The sequence below is a fragment of the Coffea arabica genome, chromosome 6c (genome assembly GCF_036785885.1).
Source record: "Coffea arabica cultivar ET-39 chromosome 6c, Coffea Arabica ET-39 HiFi, whole genome shotgun sequence".
In the NCBI taxonomy this organism is placed as follows: domain Eukaryota; kingdom Viridiplantae; phylum Streptophyta; class Magnoliopsida; order Gentianales; family Rubiaceae; genus Coffea; species Coffea arabica.
Window position 1 is genome coordinate 9,879,400 of NC_092320.1, and position 15,724 is coordinate 9,895,123.

The following is a 15,724-nucleotide window of genomic DNA, read 5'->3' on the forward strand; positions in this document are numbered from 1 at the left end:
AGAGGGAGTCTTCAACAGAAAGAAAACGGAAAATTGGACGAAACCGGAAGGGAATTTTAAAAAACTTCTCTTACGAGTTGAACCAATCCTCACACAGTGCTGCCTTACCGTTAACATGAAGCAACATGTGTTTCCGTAACATTACTATTGACATTTTTAATCATGTTTTCTACCCTTCTTTTTTTTTTTTTTTTTGTCACCTTAAATTCTTGAATCCCAGTTTGGAAGCCTCCTTTTATTTATTTATTTATTTATTTTTTGAGGGATGGAAGCCTCCCAGTCACCTTCCTCCTTTCACTTTCTCTGGCTTCCTACTTTCTTGTGAATAGGATGTACACCTACTGAAAATAACTAGGCAATTCTGCCACCTGTTTCAGTCGATCCAAAAGCGCAAGCTCTATGTACACAAAATCCGTGTTCAAAACCATACCTAAATAGATTACTTGGGCAAGGCTTCATGCTTTTAACTTGTGGAGTTGGAGTAATAATAGTCAACCCCGCACATACCATGCCATAATACTCCTAGTATATAATAACCTTCCTTGCACAAGATCAATGTCTGAATTCAATCCATTTACCAAAAATCACTTTTACTGCTATATCATATCATTTCTTTTTCTTGGGTTGTTCCAAAACTTGAATGGAGGCAGTTTGTAATGGTGGTGGCGGAGTCTCTTCTAGCAAGTTAGCTTTCTTGAAGTTGCCTGATCATACTCATAACGCTCATCTTCCAAACGGGTTTACATCTTTTCAAGTTACTGAAAAGAAGTTGTCCATGGGAGCAACCAATAATTCACAGCCTAAAATCGTGACCGGAGAAGCCGGTTATGTTCTTGAAGATGTTCCTCATTTATCTGACTATATTCCTGATCTTCCTGTAATTATGCTTCTCCATCACCCTTTCTCTATAAATTTGATAAGTTGATCGTTGGTTTTTGTGGAAATATGGTGTTGAAGGCTTTTGAGTGTGTTGAATCTTCTGTTTGATCGGTCCATTTTTTTTTTTTTTTTTTAATGTTCTTCTACCATCTCAATATGCAAAAAGCAACAGGAAAAGGTTGAAGAAATTTGTGCAAGCTTGTCTGTAACCTGAAAATTTAGTTCTAACTATTAATTTGTCTTTTTCCAATGATTTTCGATATTCCAACTTTTTGGGAGATGTATGTTTATTAAAAAAGCTGCTTCTGTTTCCCCTGCATATTGAGTAATGTTTTTGACCTTTATAGCGTAGTTCTTCTGTTTCATAATTACGAGGGCCTGTTTACGATGCTTGTCCCATTTTTCAATTATTTCTTTTCCTTTAGACAAAATTTTGCTTCAGTGATAGCGCTTTAGTCAAAATTTTGCTTTAGTGATAGTGCTTGCGCTGCTTTGTAATTAAGCTAATTTACAGTAGACAGAACCAGTAGCCAGAACCAGAGAAGTACTAAAATGTTCTGTTCTTTTCTAATCTCTTTTTCTTTGTTTCCGAGCCAAATAAAAAACTCATCCATCTGTAGATCAAGGAAGAGAAGTACTTTTGTTCAAGGCAGAGAAGTACTTTTGTTTCGTCTTATTTGCTGGTGTCCTTTTTTTGTTTTTTGGGAGGGGCGAGGGGAGGGTAAGTAAGATTATCTTTTTGCCGGTTTTCTGGAGGATAAATGAAAGGCGAGTTTTGTCTTTATTGAATTGTCATCCTTTCTTTGCTAGAAAGGCTGCTCTAATGATTCAATCCTTGTTCTTATTGTTGGCAGACTTATACCAATCCCTTGCAAGATAATCCTGCATATTCAGCTGTGAGGTAAGTAATTTCAAGTCTCAATTACAAAACTTCTGCAGTTAATTTTGTTTAGTTACATAGAAGACTGGACCTTGCATATATTGACGATTACCATATCTGATTACAGACAGTACTTTGTCCATGCTGATGACACTGTTCCACAAAAGGTTAGTCTGTCTTTGAGCTTCCACTTTTCAATTTGTAAGAGCAATAAATTCAACCCTTGCGGGCTGATGAGGATTGACCATTTTTTGCTTCCGTTAAATGAGTTTTGGGGAGGCAAAGATTAGTCTAAACGGCTCTGTGTTTATAGAAGTTGGTGCCTCCATCTCCAGAAGGCGCCAGGCAGTGCTTCCACCCAATTGCTTTAAACCGAAAAAGATTCTCAAAGATCAGCCATGCGGCCTGGTTTTTTATTTTTTTGAGGTAGAAGGATAATGTGCCGTTTTGGAGATGAGCAATGGGGAATGAGCATGAGTATCAAAGTGTTTACAATTCAAATGTCCTTGTCATGTCTAATATTCCCTGATCATTTCTTCTGCAGGTTGTTGTTCATGCAACTGGTCCAAGAGGGATACATTTTCGACGAGCAGGTCCTCGCCAAAAGGTATGTTATATATTCGACATGAGTGAAATTTGTCGTAAATAAGGACCAATTTGTTGTAGATAACCAAGATTTTTGAACAATGCTTCCAGGTTCATTTCGAGTCTGATGAAGTACATGCATGTATCGTTACATGTGGAGGTTTATGCCCTGGACTCAACACAGTGATCAGAGAAATAGTTTGTGGCTTGAACTACATGTATGGTGTAAATAGAGTCCTGGGAATAGATGTGAGTGGATTCTTCTGTGCAGCAGTTTTTATAAAAGCTGACCAATTTATTCTCTGCGGTGGTAGCAACTGTTAATGAGATTGATGGATTTGTAGGGAGGATACCGGGGTTTCTATTCCCGCAATACAATATCCTTGACACCTAAGGTTGTAAATGATATCCACAAACGTGGTGGGACAGTTCTTGGAACATCACGCGGAGGCCATGTCACCAAAAAGATAGTTGACAGCATTCAGGACCGTGGAATCAATCAGGTATGAACAATAAATATGCCTGAGCTTTTATTTTGCATCTGTTGCCTGATCCTAGAACCCATGCTGTCATTGATGTAGGTATATATTATTGGAGGAGATGGGACGCAAAAGGGGGCTAGTGTTATTTTTGAGGTATGTCTAATTGATGTGACGGTGAATTTGGTTTTTCCTAGCCTCTGATCTGTGTGACTCAAGAATGGCTGCTATCCTTCAGGTGTCGCTCTTCCTTTTCTCAATCCTTTAGTAAATTAGATCTTTTACAACTTATACCGTCGTCCATTCCTCAGGAAATCAGAAAACGAGGTCTTAAAGTTGCGGTTGTCGGTGTCCCGAAAACCATTGATAATGACATTCCGGTAATTTGTTTGTAGGTTAAGAGTGGCTGTATCAGCGTCCTTCTACACATTGTCGCTGACTTTATAAATTCCAGCTCATTACCAGTTTATCAGCACTCAGAATTTTGTCTTCCTCTTTGCAGGTTATTGACAAATCTTTTGGTTTTGATTCTACTGTGGAGGAAGCTCAACGTGCTATTAATGCTGCACATGTGGAAGCAACAAGTGTTGAGAATGGCATTGGTGTTGTGAAGTTAATGGGACGGAACAGCGGTAAGCTTCATACCAGAATTCGATGTTTCTTTGGCGAATACATCAAATAATCTGTACTCTTTTGCCAAACAATCTTGCATTAGAAAATGCAAGAAAAGGTCCCCTTAGTCAAGACCTCAGTGTGCAAATGATAATGAGCTGCAGTGTAGTGTAATATGCAAAGTTGGAGTACATGTTTTGTAACACATATGGCACTAATTGGGGTTGGGGCATCATTTGGTTTTCCCGCCGAACATTCACCTTTTCTTCACGGTTTGCCATCAGATTATCTTCACTGTTTATATTTCCAGAAGGATCATCATATTTTCCCAACAGCACATCATGTTATGCTCTGTGAAATTGCTTGTGTAACATTCTCAATGGTCTTTAATGCAGGGTTCATTGCGATGCATGCGACTCTTGCTAGTCGAGATGTCGATTGCTGCTTGATTCCCGAATCACCATTTTATCTTGACGGTCCTGGTGGACTTTATGAATACATTGAGAAACGACTCAAAGAGCAAGGGCACATGGTAATTGTGATAGCAGAAGGTGCAGGGCAAGAGCTACTCTCTCAGAGTCTGCAATCTACCGATCAGCAGGATGCTTCTGGAAATAAGCTTTTACAAGATGTTGGATTGTGGATATCTCAAAGCATCAAGGTATGGCTTCTGATGCATGGTTCTGAACTGATTATTTGCTGCATTTAGCAATATAGTTCTCATAACTAGGAATTAAGGTTTTGATTGTAATCAGGGGCTCTTTAAAACTAAAGTAGTAAATTATGTTGGTGCATTTAGTCATTGTTTGTGCTGTGTAAATTAGTTTGACTGAGCTGAGAAAGTCATGGCTCTCTCTTGCAGAATCATTTTGCTAAAGAACAGAAGATGGCAATTAATCTCAAATATATAGGTTGGTACCTTGAAATTTCCCCTTATATATGATAAAAATTACTACTAGTATATTCTTCTCTGAAGTCTGACCAAGTACTTCGCTGGATCTGCGACAGATCCCACATATATGATCCGAGCCATTCCTAGCAATGCATCAGACAATGTTTACTGCACTCTTCTGGCTCAAAGTGCTGTTCATGGAGCAATGGCAGGGTACACAGGCTTCACAGTAGGGCCTGTCAATGGCAGGCACTGTTACATACCATTCCATGTAAGTCATATTGTTGCATTAAAATGCTCATGATTCAAATAAATAATCATTAGGCTCAGGTTATAAACATTTTAGTTGTCCATATATAGTGATTTGACACCTGTTACATATGTTTGCTTACCCTCTAAAATCCATCTTATCATCATCGATGTCCTTATACAAACAGCACTGCACAAAGCAGCACTGCAAATCCGGATGCTGCAAGCCCCTTAATATGGTTTTGCTTTTTAATCCTTGAAATCTGTCTGTTCTCCAGACCACAGGCCTAGACGTGCGTGCATAGACACCACTTTAGCTTTCCTCATGTCTGATTCAGTAACTATTTACAAGGCTTTTTGTTGAATGAGGACCTTATTTGTTGGATTCCAATAGTTTCATTCAATGAAGATTAGCGTGAAGTGGATTGTGTCTTTAGAAGATGAGCATGACATACGACACATTAACCAAAAATAAAAAAGGACGTGCATGAATGCTGAGAACTATACACGAATACTGATAGGATGCTCTTTTGTGCACCGATGCAGAACAAACTCTTTTAGTTATAGGATGCTGATAGCTTTTGACTGCCGTGTTTCTTTATGATATGATTTGATCTTACTTGTGTTTATAAATGACGATGAATTGCTGCCTCCTCTGGATGGAATCTGCAGCGAATCAATGAGAGACAGCACAAGGTTGTGATAACGGATAGGATGTGGGCTAGACTTCTTTCATCAACGAATCAACCAAGCTTCTTGACAAGAGATATAATAGAAAATGCCAAGAAAGACAAGGAAGAAGTAGTTCCTGGGTTGCTGGATGAGAATCCCATAAACAGGAAGAAGGTCGCATGTTGAGCTGCACCGAACCTGATGCGTTGCGCGCGATGTACGGCAGAAGTTGTATTGCACTTGGCATTATAACCATTGAGTTCAGCGACTAATTGGTTCCAAACAAACCCACCCAAATTGAGATCCTTCCTTCCTATTGGAGGTGTGCTAGCGGAATGTAATTTTGTGCTATAAATAAGAATGGGAACAACACAACACAACACATATAATTATATTCGTTTTCTTTCTCATTTTATCGAGCGGATGCTTTATTTGGGCTTGGCTAATCGTGAGACTAGAGCCCAGTTGACTTTTGAGCAACAAAGTATGCGGATTGTATATTTGCCCTTTAAGCACAAGTAAGTTCTACATCCCCCCCCCCCCCCCCCCCCCCCCCCCCCCCCGCGCGCACACAAACAATAAAATAAAATAAAAGCGTCAATTGTGCCATGAATTGGAGTAATTGGGGGTTTTTTTATAAAAAAAAAAATGGTTTTGTTAGGAAAAATTTCGAAAGAGGGAATCGAAAGATTAAAAATTTACAAGTAATGTTGTAAGTTTTGTAAAATTTATAAATGAGAGCTGGTTATCAATCACGAATTAATATAACTAATAAATTTATTGCTAAATGATTAAATTACTCTCGTAACATTTTGCATTCTATGGAAGGAAAACATGCACCTTAACGAATAAAAATAATGTGTATACCTTGATGAGTATATGTGTTCATCCAAATATGCAAATTTAAACGATATGAACACACATGCATATATATACACACATACATAATATATATTTTAATGTGCGTATACAAATGTATGCTAATACGTGCACATAAAGATAAATTTGTAATTTTACTTAGAACAAAAATATTTTGATAATTTATGAAAACTAAACCACATTATGTGTAGTGATAATTTATGTCCATCCCTCTTTTTAAAAAAAAAAAAATTGGAAAATTTCCGTTTCAGTGACTGAGTACTGAGCACCGCCCCACCCCCGGGGCGGTCCCAAAAAAAAAAAAAAAAAAAAAAAAGGGCAAAAGTAACATGACAAGCAACAGTAAAGCAAAAGGGACTTCGGACCGACACAGGGTCCAAATTCTGAAGCATCCAAAGGCAAAGACCCGACGGAGAGCAATCAATCAAATTAAAGAAGAAGCCTGCGGCGGGTTCCGGTTCCATCCGCCAGCCAACTTCCCGTTTTCTTCCTCTTCTCATCATCTTTTTGTTGAGATTTAAATTAGCTTTTACTGAATAATAATAATAAGAATGGGGATAAGATTCATACTGATGGTGAACAAGCAAGGGCAGACAAGGCTAGCCCAGTACTACGAGTACCTCACCATTGAAGAAAGACGTGCCCTTGAAGGCGAAATCGTCCGCAAATGCCTCGCTCGCACTGAGCAACAGGTTCCCCGCCTTCTCTCTCTCTCTCTCTCTCTCTCTCTCTCTCTCTCTCTCTCTCTTATTGATTTATGCATTATTAGAATTGATTTCTTCGATGACTTTTTAATGGGGTGTCCTTTGGCTCAAATTCTCGACGATGATTCCTTTCTGCCTTTAAAATCTGTCTTCTGGAATTCCATTATTAATTTGTTAATGATGCAATCATCTGTGTGTTTCTTCGGGGATACACCCAGTTTCTTCTTCTTTCTTTGTTTTTCATTACTGTTTGTCTGCTAGAGAAGATGAAAATGTTGATCCTTTTTCTGATTCCTCTCTCCTGTGCTTGTAATCTTCTCTCGATTGTAAAGTCCACGCCTTTTTCTGATATCAGCTTACGGAGTACTTTATAGATTTTGTGATTGCTTCTTTTACTGATTTCACCTGCAAGCTTGGCTCTTTCATCATTGGAAAATCAGCTGTCTCCACTCCATTCCCCTTTAGATCAAGAGCAGCTAATAGAATCTGATGTTTTCTGGCCAAACTGAACATAGCTTTTAGTGCCATTTGTAATGTTCATCATTTGGTGGACTGCCCAAATACCCTCCCCCTTCCAGACCCCCTCTTTTTTATCACAGAATTGTTGTTTATTTTTGCTAGTTTTGATGCTATCTGAATCTTTGAGTCATTTTGGTCCCTACTTTGTTAATTGATTACAGTGTTCATTTGTTGAGCATCGGAACTACAAGATTGTTTACCGGCGATATGCATCCCTGTTTTTTCTGGTCGGAGTTGATAATGAAGAAGTAAGCTATTCTATCTCGTTAACATGTATAATGGTTCTCGTTGACATTAATCTCATGTACCTCAGATTCTTAATAGAACTTCTTGTTCTGAATGATCTGTCAACCTACATGATGATGGCTACAATCTTCTTTATGGGCATGATAATACTTTGTTACAGCTTGGGCAGTGCTATTGTCATTGTCTGCATTTGCATTTTGCTTTACCTTGAAAGGGGTACCTGACCTTGGCACTTGTTTTTCAAGATCTGGTGCTTAGTTAACTTTGAGAGGGTCCTAGAAGGTGTTTATTATTAGTCTTTCTCATTCTTAAAACTTCATATCACATCAAAATTCAACTCTTAGTGTCAACGTGCATGCCTCTACTTGGGATGTTACATAGTGCATTGTTAGCTAACTCTAGACAAGGTGATTTACTTCCAATTATCTTGTTTTCTTTGCTTGTGGAATGTTATCGTCATGCATCTCTATTTGACTAGTTAATTGCTTAGATGCATGTCTTGTGTCTGCCCTACAAGAAAAGCACCTGAAATATCCGCTGTATAGTGTGTCAGGGGTTGTTTCGATTTCATTGAAGGGAATTTTATCATCCTTTACTTGAAAAGTCCAGTGGTGTGTAGGTAGTTCAGATGGGGTACAGTAGTAGAATAGGTTTTCATGCTATTGTTTTGAACAAATCTGTGAATCCCTTCGTGTGAATATGGAATAGGTTTTTGTCTTTCCTAGTTCAAATGCCCTGAGATTGCTATATTGTTATGGAACCTTTTCTGAGTATTGTTTTTCATTCTTTTCCTTAATCTTTACTCTTGCAGAATGAACTTGCAATTTTAGAGTTCATACACCTGTTGGTTGAAACCATGGATCGGCATTTTGGTAATGTGGTAAGTTTTGAAACTAAAAAACTGATGATTCAATTTATCTCAACTAGTTTCTCTGGCAAATTTCTCTTTATTTTGGTTACCTTCGCTTTGTATGAACTCTTTCATGTAAGTGCAGTGTGAGCTGGATATCATGTTCCATCTGGAGAAAGCACACTTTATGCTGGAGGAAATGGTTATGAACGGGTGTATCGTTGAGACTAGCAAGTCTAACATTTTGGGCCCAATACAGTTGTTGGAAAAAGCTTCATAACTCGTTTTTAAAGATGTTGCAGCTATAACAAAGAGTTTGTGTAATTTTCCCTTCCTTTTTTCTTTTTTGGTTATCCACTTGTTCAGTCGTTATCTATATTAGAGATGCACTTGATTGTTTTGTAGATGTCATCGAGTTCTAATCCATGAAGTGAACATGGGAGGGTGAGCTGGTTAGAGGCTCGTAGTGTGTCATCCTGCAATTGGTGTTGCAGAAATAAATTGGAGTTGGACATTTATTTTTGTTAAGTTTGAGGTTTCAACCAGAAGTTAGGCGTCAATAACAGTATGCACTGCCGAGTCTTGTACCAAGCTCTGAAACACTATTTCTTTATGCACTTTTAAAGAAAAACATTAAATTCTACACTCGGCTTTTTTCTCTCTTTTTCAAAATAATCATAGGTGCCATGGCTAGCTGTTGTTGAATGATATATAAGGAATCATTGCCTAATTTACAACGCAGCAAGCTGCAGAAATAGGATTAAGCCCTCAGCCGTATTTGTACAGTTTTATTGGTTTTAACTTGTAACCGAGTGAGAGTATCAGATGGCTGCAGGCCTTCCGTCTTTCCTAGGGTCACTAACAGCTGTAAGAATTCCATGAACTACCTCGTTGTTCGCCGTTTTCCCAAATTTCCGACCCCCATCCCTTGGCCTTTGAAGGGTTTGAACTATAAATTGGCAGATTCCTCCGCCTGATCTACCCTGTAGCTGGTGACCCCTTTCTTCCAAGAAGTGCCTATTCTCATTTGAGAGTTCGATGTGATCCCCATCCAAAACTGTCCAGTTCTCGTACAAAACGACATTCGGGATTAACTGTAGAAAATCAAGAATATATTAACGGACGATCGGCAGCAGGTTATTTAGTAAATTAATTTTTCGTAGTGAGCCAATCAATTCGACCTCGTGGTAAACTCTTGGACTCTGAACAGCAGCTAGAGGCTCCATTCCCAGAATAAAATGGTTAATGAACACTTGGACCACTGCCGGAATTATGTCTGATCCTCCACTTCCTCCAATCACTCCAGCTAGCTGATTATGCTGATGACAATTATCCATAAAAGAATTGGTTAGTAATGAAATCAGTTGACATAGAAACGCTGAGACAGACCGTTGCTATGTCTCTGTAATGCTTTTTTGTAATCAAAGAAATGACAAGCAGCAAGTGGAATGAAAAACATGATTCATTATAGAACGTTCTTCTACCTTGAGAACGATTATAGGGGTCATTGAAGATAATGGTCTCTTGTTTGGTCTAATAAAGTTGGCTGGAGCAGGAGGGAGCTTATCGGAAGATATCTCTGTAGGTACGCTGAAATCTCCCATTTCATTGTTAAGCACGATGCCAGTCGAAGGAGACAGCACCCCAGCACCGAAGGGATAATTCACTGTGGTCGTCATTGATACAGCATTTCGGTCTGCATCAACAATACAGAAGTGGCTGGTTCCATGATCTCTAAGCTGACTCCACCTGGAAATAGTATGATGGCTACAAGTTAGCAATTTGAAGTGAGAATGTACAATCTGATATTCAAGGATCCAATATAGCTCTTTCAACCTGTGCATGTAGTATTCGGGAGGGAAAGTGGTGTTGTCGAATATCAGTTGCTGCATTTTCTTTGCGAATTCAGGGGAGAGCATGTCAGATGCGGTTTTACTGATATTTACGAAGTCGGGGTCACCCAGGTCCATGCGGATAGCGAACATGTGTTTTAAAGCTTCAATCAAACGATGAAGACCCAAAGGACCCTCTGCTGCATTTGAACTAGCATAACTGTCTAAGATGTTCAGCACCTAAAATTTCACCAATTGCAGACACTTTTAGGTAACAAAAAATGGACTATGTTTTGCCACTCATCCAAGCTAACATGCAGTCTTGCCACAGCATGCAGGTAGTAAATTAATCAGAAGTTTCTGAACTAAATGTCAAAATTGCAAGGCAAAAGGTTAGGACTATGTTCTTTTCAGGGGAACCAACGCAACAGTCAAAATGTTCCACCAAAAAAGACTTGTTCAACCGATCTGAATTCATATGGGTCTAGACTGTTGAGCTATACAAATCTGAGTCTGCGTATCGTCCAATTGATAGAAAGAGAATGCATACCAGAGACATTCCCAGCGTCCCACTTGATGGAGGTGGCATTCCTAAAATCGTGTAGCCCATTGTGTTGACAGAAACTGCCTCTAGGCTGCGGCCAAGTTCCACATTGTAGCATATTTCACCAGCTTTCAGCAATTTGCCATTTGGTGCATACACTTGTTTTAAGCCAGGATCAGATAGTATTATATTCTTTTTACGAGCAAGGTATGATCCAAGGTATGGAGCAACCACAAACCCTTCTTTGGCAAGTTTGATGGCGGGTTGAAACAAAGTTTTCCATGGCAACCGCCCAAATTTAAGCCAAGCCTCGTGTAAACCAGCTAGTTCACCAGGAACTCCCATTGATAGTGCTCCATTATATTTTGCATTGACATCAGTCTCATACATGTCCTGATAATAAATTTCCAAAGTTGAACAAATTACGAAAGCTCAACCGCTAAGATCCAAAGTTTTCAAAGAATAGATTGCCCAAAATTCAATGCCGCAGTCAAATGAATCCAACCTAGACTATGAGGTATAAAACTAGTCTACATTACAATAGTCCGTATCATATAAAAAAATTATAGTATGAACTAGGTAAATTATCCTGTAAAAGTGGAGAGAAATATGTACCTGGGAAGCAGCTAACGGAGCAGTCTCCCTCATGTCAAATGCTTGGGCTTCTGATGTTGTTGAAGAACGAACAACCATGAAACCTCCGCCTCCTATTCCGCTTGCCATTGGATTGACAACTCCAAGGCAAAGTGCAGTTGCAACTGCAGCATCAACAGCATGCCCACCTTTTGCAAGTACTGAAACTCCAATTTCTGAGCAACGGCCATCATCAGCTGCAACAACTGCTTGCTGAGACTCAACAATTTCAGTGTTTCCAAACTGCAGGCTCTCATTAAATTCGTTTCCATCTCTCACTACTACCCAAAAACTTGAATTGCCTCGCAGTATCAAACCAACACCTACATGCATACAGAGAAGCTAAATAGTGAAACATCCAAATATGCAGGAGTACTATAAAGAAACAGGAAATTCATGTATCTAACACTGTAAATCCAACGGATAAAGGTGATAGCAAAACATACAAACTTATATGTCTGTAGCAATTCATAGTGCAGTCTAGTAAAAATGGCTATGTGGGGTAAAAACTAAATCACGTTAAAACCTGTAGCAGCCAGACAACTTTAGCACAAGGTTCTTTTCAGAATCCAGTCCGGCCATGTGTTTGCCATTTTATTCTTAGCAATCATGAATACCATGCAAAGAATTCAACTCGAATAGGCGCACCTTGATCACATAACCCCTCCTCTTGGATGGATTAGCCTTTGCCAATACAAGAGATAATTTCTCCCAAAAAGAACAATAACAGATTATTCAAAAGCTATCCAGCTATAGTAGTATTACTCGATTTTAAGTATGATGGATTACCATGTGATAAGAGTAACCCGAACAAGAGCACCAATAGACGGTAAAATTAACTAAGGCCAGGCGTCTGAAGAGGGGCTTCATGTGGCAAACAATTAAAACAAAATGATTACGAGAATCTTGAATTATTACTATCAGGGACGATTCTTCTGTTACTCATCACAGAAGATTGGCGTCCCTGGTGACGATGACAAAGCTACCCATGTCCCCAACCCATCCCACCGGGGAATTCAATGACTGATCATGGCCCCCCTGTTCTAGTTTTGGTGTGTCTTGCAGAGTACACAGGCCATCCAGAACTAAGGTATATCAAGAAAAATCCAATTAAGAGTCCAATGAAAACGTCAAGTTTTAGCATCAAATTGGATAGAATCGACACTCACATGTTAAGCCAATAAGAGCAAGCAAAAAAGACAGAACTGTTCTCCAGTATCTCTTCCTGATGGAATTTCCACTCTCAACCAATAATGGAGCTTCCAGGCTGTGCTGCTGCCTCATTGCTGCTTCTCCAGCTGGAAGGTAATGACCAAAACAGAGTGCTTTTATTAATTGATTAAAGCTGTAACGTGGGTCTTTGCTTTTGTAGGTTTAGCAGTTGCTGTGGTGGGTTGTGTCGTGTGGAGGGAGGCTGAGTTGGCACTACGCTTCCTTTCTTGTTGTGTTGCTGTATAAATTGTACGTAGAGCATAAAATGTCAGCTCCAATTATTAAGGATGGACGCTGGTGAGCTGAATAAGATGGGAATCCCGAAAAATATCTGCACCACTTTTATACTCTCACGCGCCACCCTCTCCGCCGCCAGGGGCTTCATGCTCTAGTCTAGACCCCATTTGCCAGGGATTTTATTATGCCTTTGACTTCTTTAACTGGCCCTCGAGGTTGAAACTTGAAAATTCTCAGTTTGTTCTGTGAGTGAAGCTAAGTTCTGTGCGCTTACGTGTGCGAGCCTCCCCTTTCGTTTTCTTCTTCGTTTTGTTACGTAGAGTACACATTTAATCTTTCGCGGTTAGTATTATTTTATTCTTGCGTCGATGAAGATCGGACATCATCACGTCTTTTTTTTTTTTTTTTTTTTCCGGAAACGGTCTTTTTATTCTTCTCAAACGGATGAAAATTACGACTTTTGCAAATGTTGATCTAATTACAAGGAAGCAAGGCAACTGATTCTTGCGGTAATAAAAATCAACAGCGCGTGGGTCAGAAGTGACAGAGACATTCAGGTGCCATACACGTTTTGAGTCAGACACCGTGGCATTTTTTTCCGCCAGGACACATACATTTATTGCCACTTTCAAGTAATGCAAACTTGATCAAACCTAACCAATTAGTTCGAATCAAATTTGGTTTAGTTCTGTGATGTTGTTTGGACTTTTCTCCAATGAGAAAGTTTAGTTCTCAGTGTTGATTTGGATGAGGTATCTGAAATTATTTATAGATCACGTGATGACAAAATAATAGTTATGTACGCCACATGAGTTCGATTTTTTTTTTTTTTTTTTTTTTTTGGGTGCGCAGTCCTCCACCGTTGCTTAAAAGGCATTAAAATTTCAATAATAATAGTTTGGACAGTGGAGAGCTTTACACTTCATATAGTGCTACAGTAATATTCATGCATTATTATTATATATAAGATTTGTCCTAAATTAAAAGATTAATTAATCTTTCGATAGTGAATGTATTATTGTCAGTGTTAAATGAATGACAACTATGCACAATTAAATTTGAAATTCAATTTTTACGTATGTGTCATAGATTTAACAGTGATAGAATATACACTGATCTAACAGTGATAACGTATACACTGTCAATGTTTATAAAATTATTCTAAATCAAATTTATATATTTCTAAAATTCTTGCTAAGCCACAAACACTTGAACAATCAACAATCCAAGGGGCTGTTGGTCACCAAAACATCTTTAAAGTCTTGATTGAGGTGGGAGATTAAAGGTTCAATCCTTACCTCCCACAAACTATTAGTTGTGACTTCTCCCTGCTCTCTCCTTAGATTAGGTTAGAATGAATTATATAAACTGTTATCGTTGCTGATAAAAATTAAAAAGATAAATAAAAAGGACAAACACTTGAACACTACAACTTATTGTAGAAACAGAACATTAGATGAGTTCCCTCACCAGATGGGCCACCTAGTTACTATTCGACCTCAGAACTCAGAATTCTCGCCCATTTTCTTCATTCCAATTGCTAGATTTATATCCTCCCCTTTTTATCTTCTCAAACAAACTCGCTACCCACCAATAGTGCAGAAGTATTACTCGCTGGTACATATACACATCATCCCAAGAATTACCATTACTTTCAAATTTAATTGTGTTTTAGAAAGAAGGATAGTTTAATTGTTTATAGGACAACTACTGAGCTTTAACTCAGTGGCCACCACCTCTCTTGGTGGGGTGGAAGGTTAGGGGTTCAACCCTTGCCTCCCACCAAATTGTCTGTCCCTCATGGACAACTCGATTAATCTCATCAAATCTCCTTAGAAACTGGTGTCCAGCGCCCGCAAGAATTAGAGTCCTATGGTTATCATATTTGGTTCAATCATATTGGTTTACTAAACTATTGATTCAATCATATTTTGACCATCAAATTATATTTCATCAATAATTGATCACTAAATAACTTAAGAAAATTAGTAATACACGTGCCAAAGTGCAGGGGCAATTTTGTCCAGCAATTACGTGATCGTATTCTCCTCTTAATTTCTTTCCTCAAACAATCACGGAATGGAACATTACGTGGAGGAAAACATAGAGACTCAAATTGGGAGCCCTAAATCTTCAGCCACAAATCAAAGAAGCTGAAGAAGAAGACGAAGAACGTCGAGGAGCTCTCCTAAACCTATACCTAGATGCTTCTGCAGATTAGCAGCAACAATGAAAACCTCATGGACAAATGTTACGAAAAGGTTAACCTATCCGTACAAGGTCCAAAAATTTCATAACAAACGCCCCTCCTTAGAGGCCGACGTCCTCGACGGCCTGGTAATTTTGGGACTCCCCCTTCATGGAGGCAAAGCCTCTGCGAGATTCGAACCTGGGATGTTGGGTTCGTTGCCTGGCTCTGATACCACTATTACGAAAAGGTTAACCCATCCGTACAAGGCCCAGAAATTCCATAACAACAAATTGGAACCAGCAAGAAGATATGTGATATGCCCTTTAAGAGAGGTAAGATTTTTTCTAGAAACGACGTCTTTGCCAGAAGAAGAGTAACCTCTAAAAGCCGTCTTGTGGAGAAGCTCCCAGCCTGGGTTAAGAAACCTCATCCGGTGAACGAATCCTTTGTTGTCGGCTGATGAAGAAGCAATCTTGTCCGCAAATCCGTTGTCCCGAGTGGTGAGCAGCACTCTGCTGGCGGGTGGTTCTCGGGACGAAAGTGCAATGCGGAGGCACTACCAAGCATCGGCAGAGCAGACATCATCCAAAACAATCAAGACTCTCTTGGACTGCAGGAACTAGTAAAGC

General features: G+C 39.2%; 3 protein-coding genes across 3 annotated transcripts; 2 read left to right on the forward strand and 1 right to left on the reverse strand.

Annotated features, from left to right (window-relative positions):
* Nucleotides 1–371: 371 nt before the first annotated feature.
* On the forward strand, nt 372–5,658 carry LOC113691519 (ATP-dependent 6-phosphofructokinase 3-like). Its single transcript, XM_027209681.2, has 13 exons — nt 372–877; nt 1,734–1,780; nt 1,887–1,926; nt 2,304–2,366; nt 2,456–2,593; nt 2,689–2,847; nt 2,926–2,979; nt 3,135–3,203; nt 3,326–3,455; nt 3,831–4,096; nt 4,298–4,346; nt 4,444–4,598; nt 5,249–5,658. Exons 1-13 carry the CDS (start codon nt 641–643, stop codon nt 5,432–5,434), a joined length of 1,593 nt encoding a protein of 530 aa, XP_027065482.1. The 5' UTR covers nt 372–640; the 3' UTR covers nt 5,435–5,658.
* An 831-nt stretch (nt 5,659–6,489) lies between these two features.
* LOC113697556 (AP-4 complex subunit sigma) lies at nt 6,490–9,089 on the forward strand. Its single transcript, XM_072052739.1, has 5 exons — nt 6,490–6,819; nt 7,512–7,598; nt 8,408–8,476; nt 8,592–8,766; nt 8,852–9,089. The coding sequence occupies exons 1-4, from the start codon at nt 6,679–6,681 to the stop codon at nt 8,724–8,726; spliced, it is 432 nt and encodes a 143-aa protein (XP_071908840.1). The 5' UTR covers nt 6,490–6,678; the 3' UTR covers nt 8,727–8,766; nt 8,852–9,089.
* LOC140004545 (glutathione hydrolase 3-like) lies at nt 9,029–12,882 on the reverse strand. Its single transcript, XM_072052738.1, has 7 exons — nt 12,625–12,882; nt 11,438–11,778; nt 10,829–11,215; nt 10,283–10,518; nt 9,931–10,195; nt 9,628–9,765; nt 9,029–9,540 (listed from the first exon to the last, which is right to left on the reverse strand). The coding sequence occupies exons 1-7, from the start codon at nt 12,737–12,739 to the stop codon at nt 9,268–9,270; spliced, it is 1,755 nt and encodes a 584-aa protein (XP_071908839.1). The 5' UTR covers nt 12,740–12,882; the 3' UTR covers nt 9,029–9,267.
* Between the last annotated feature and the right edge of the window lie 2,842 nt (nt 12,883–15,724).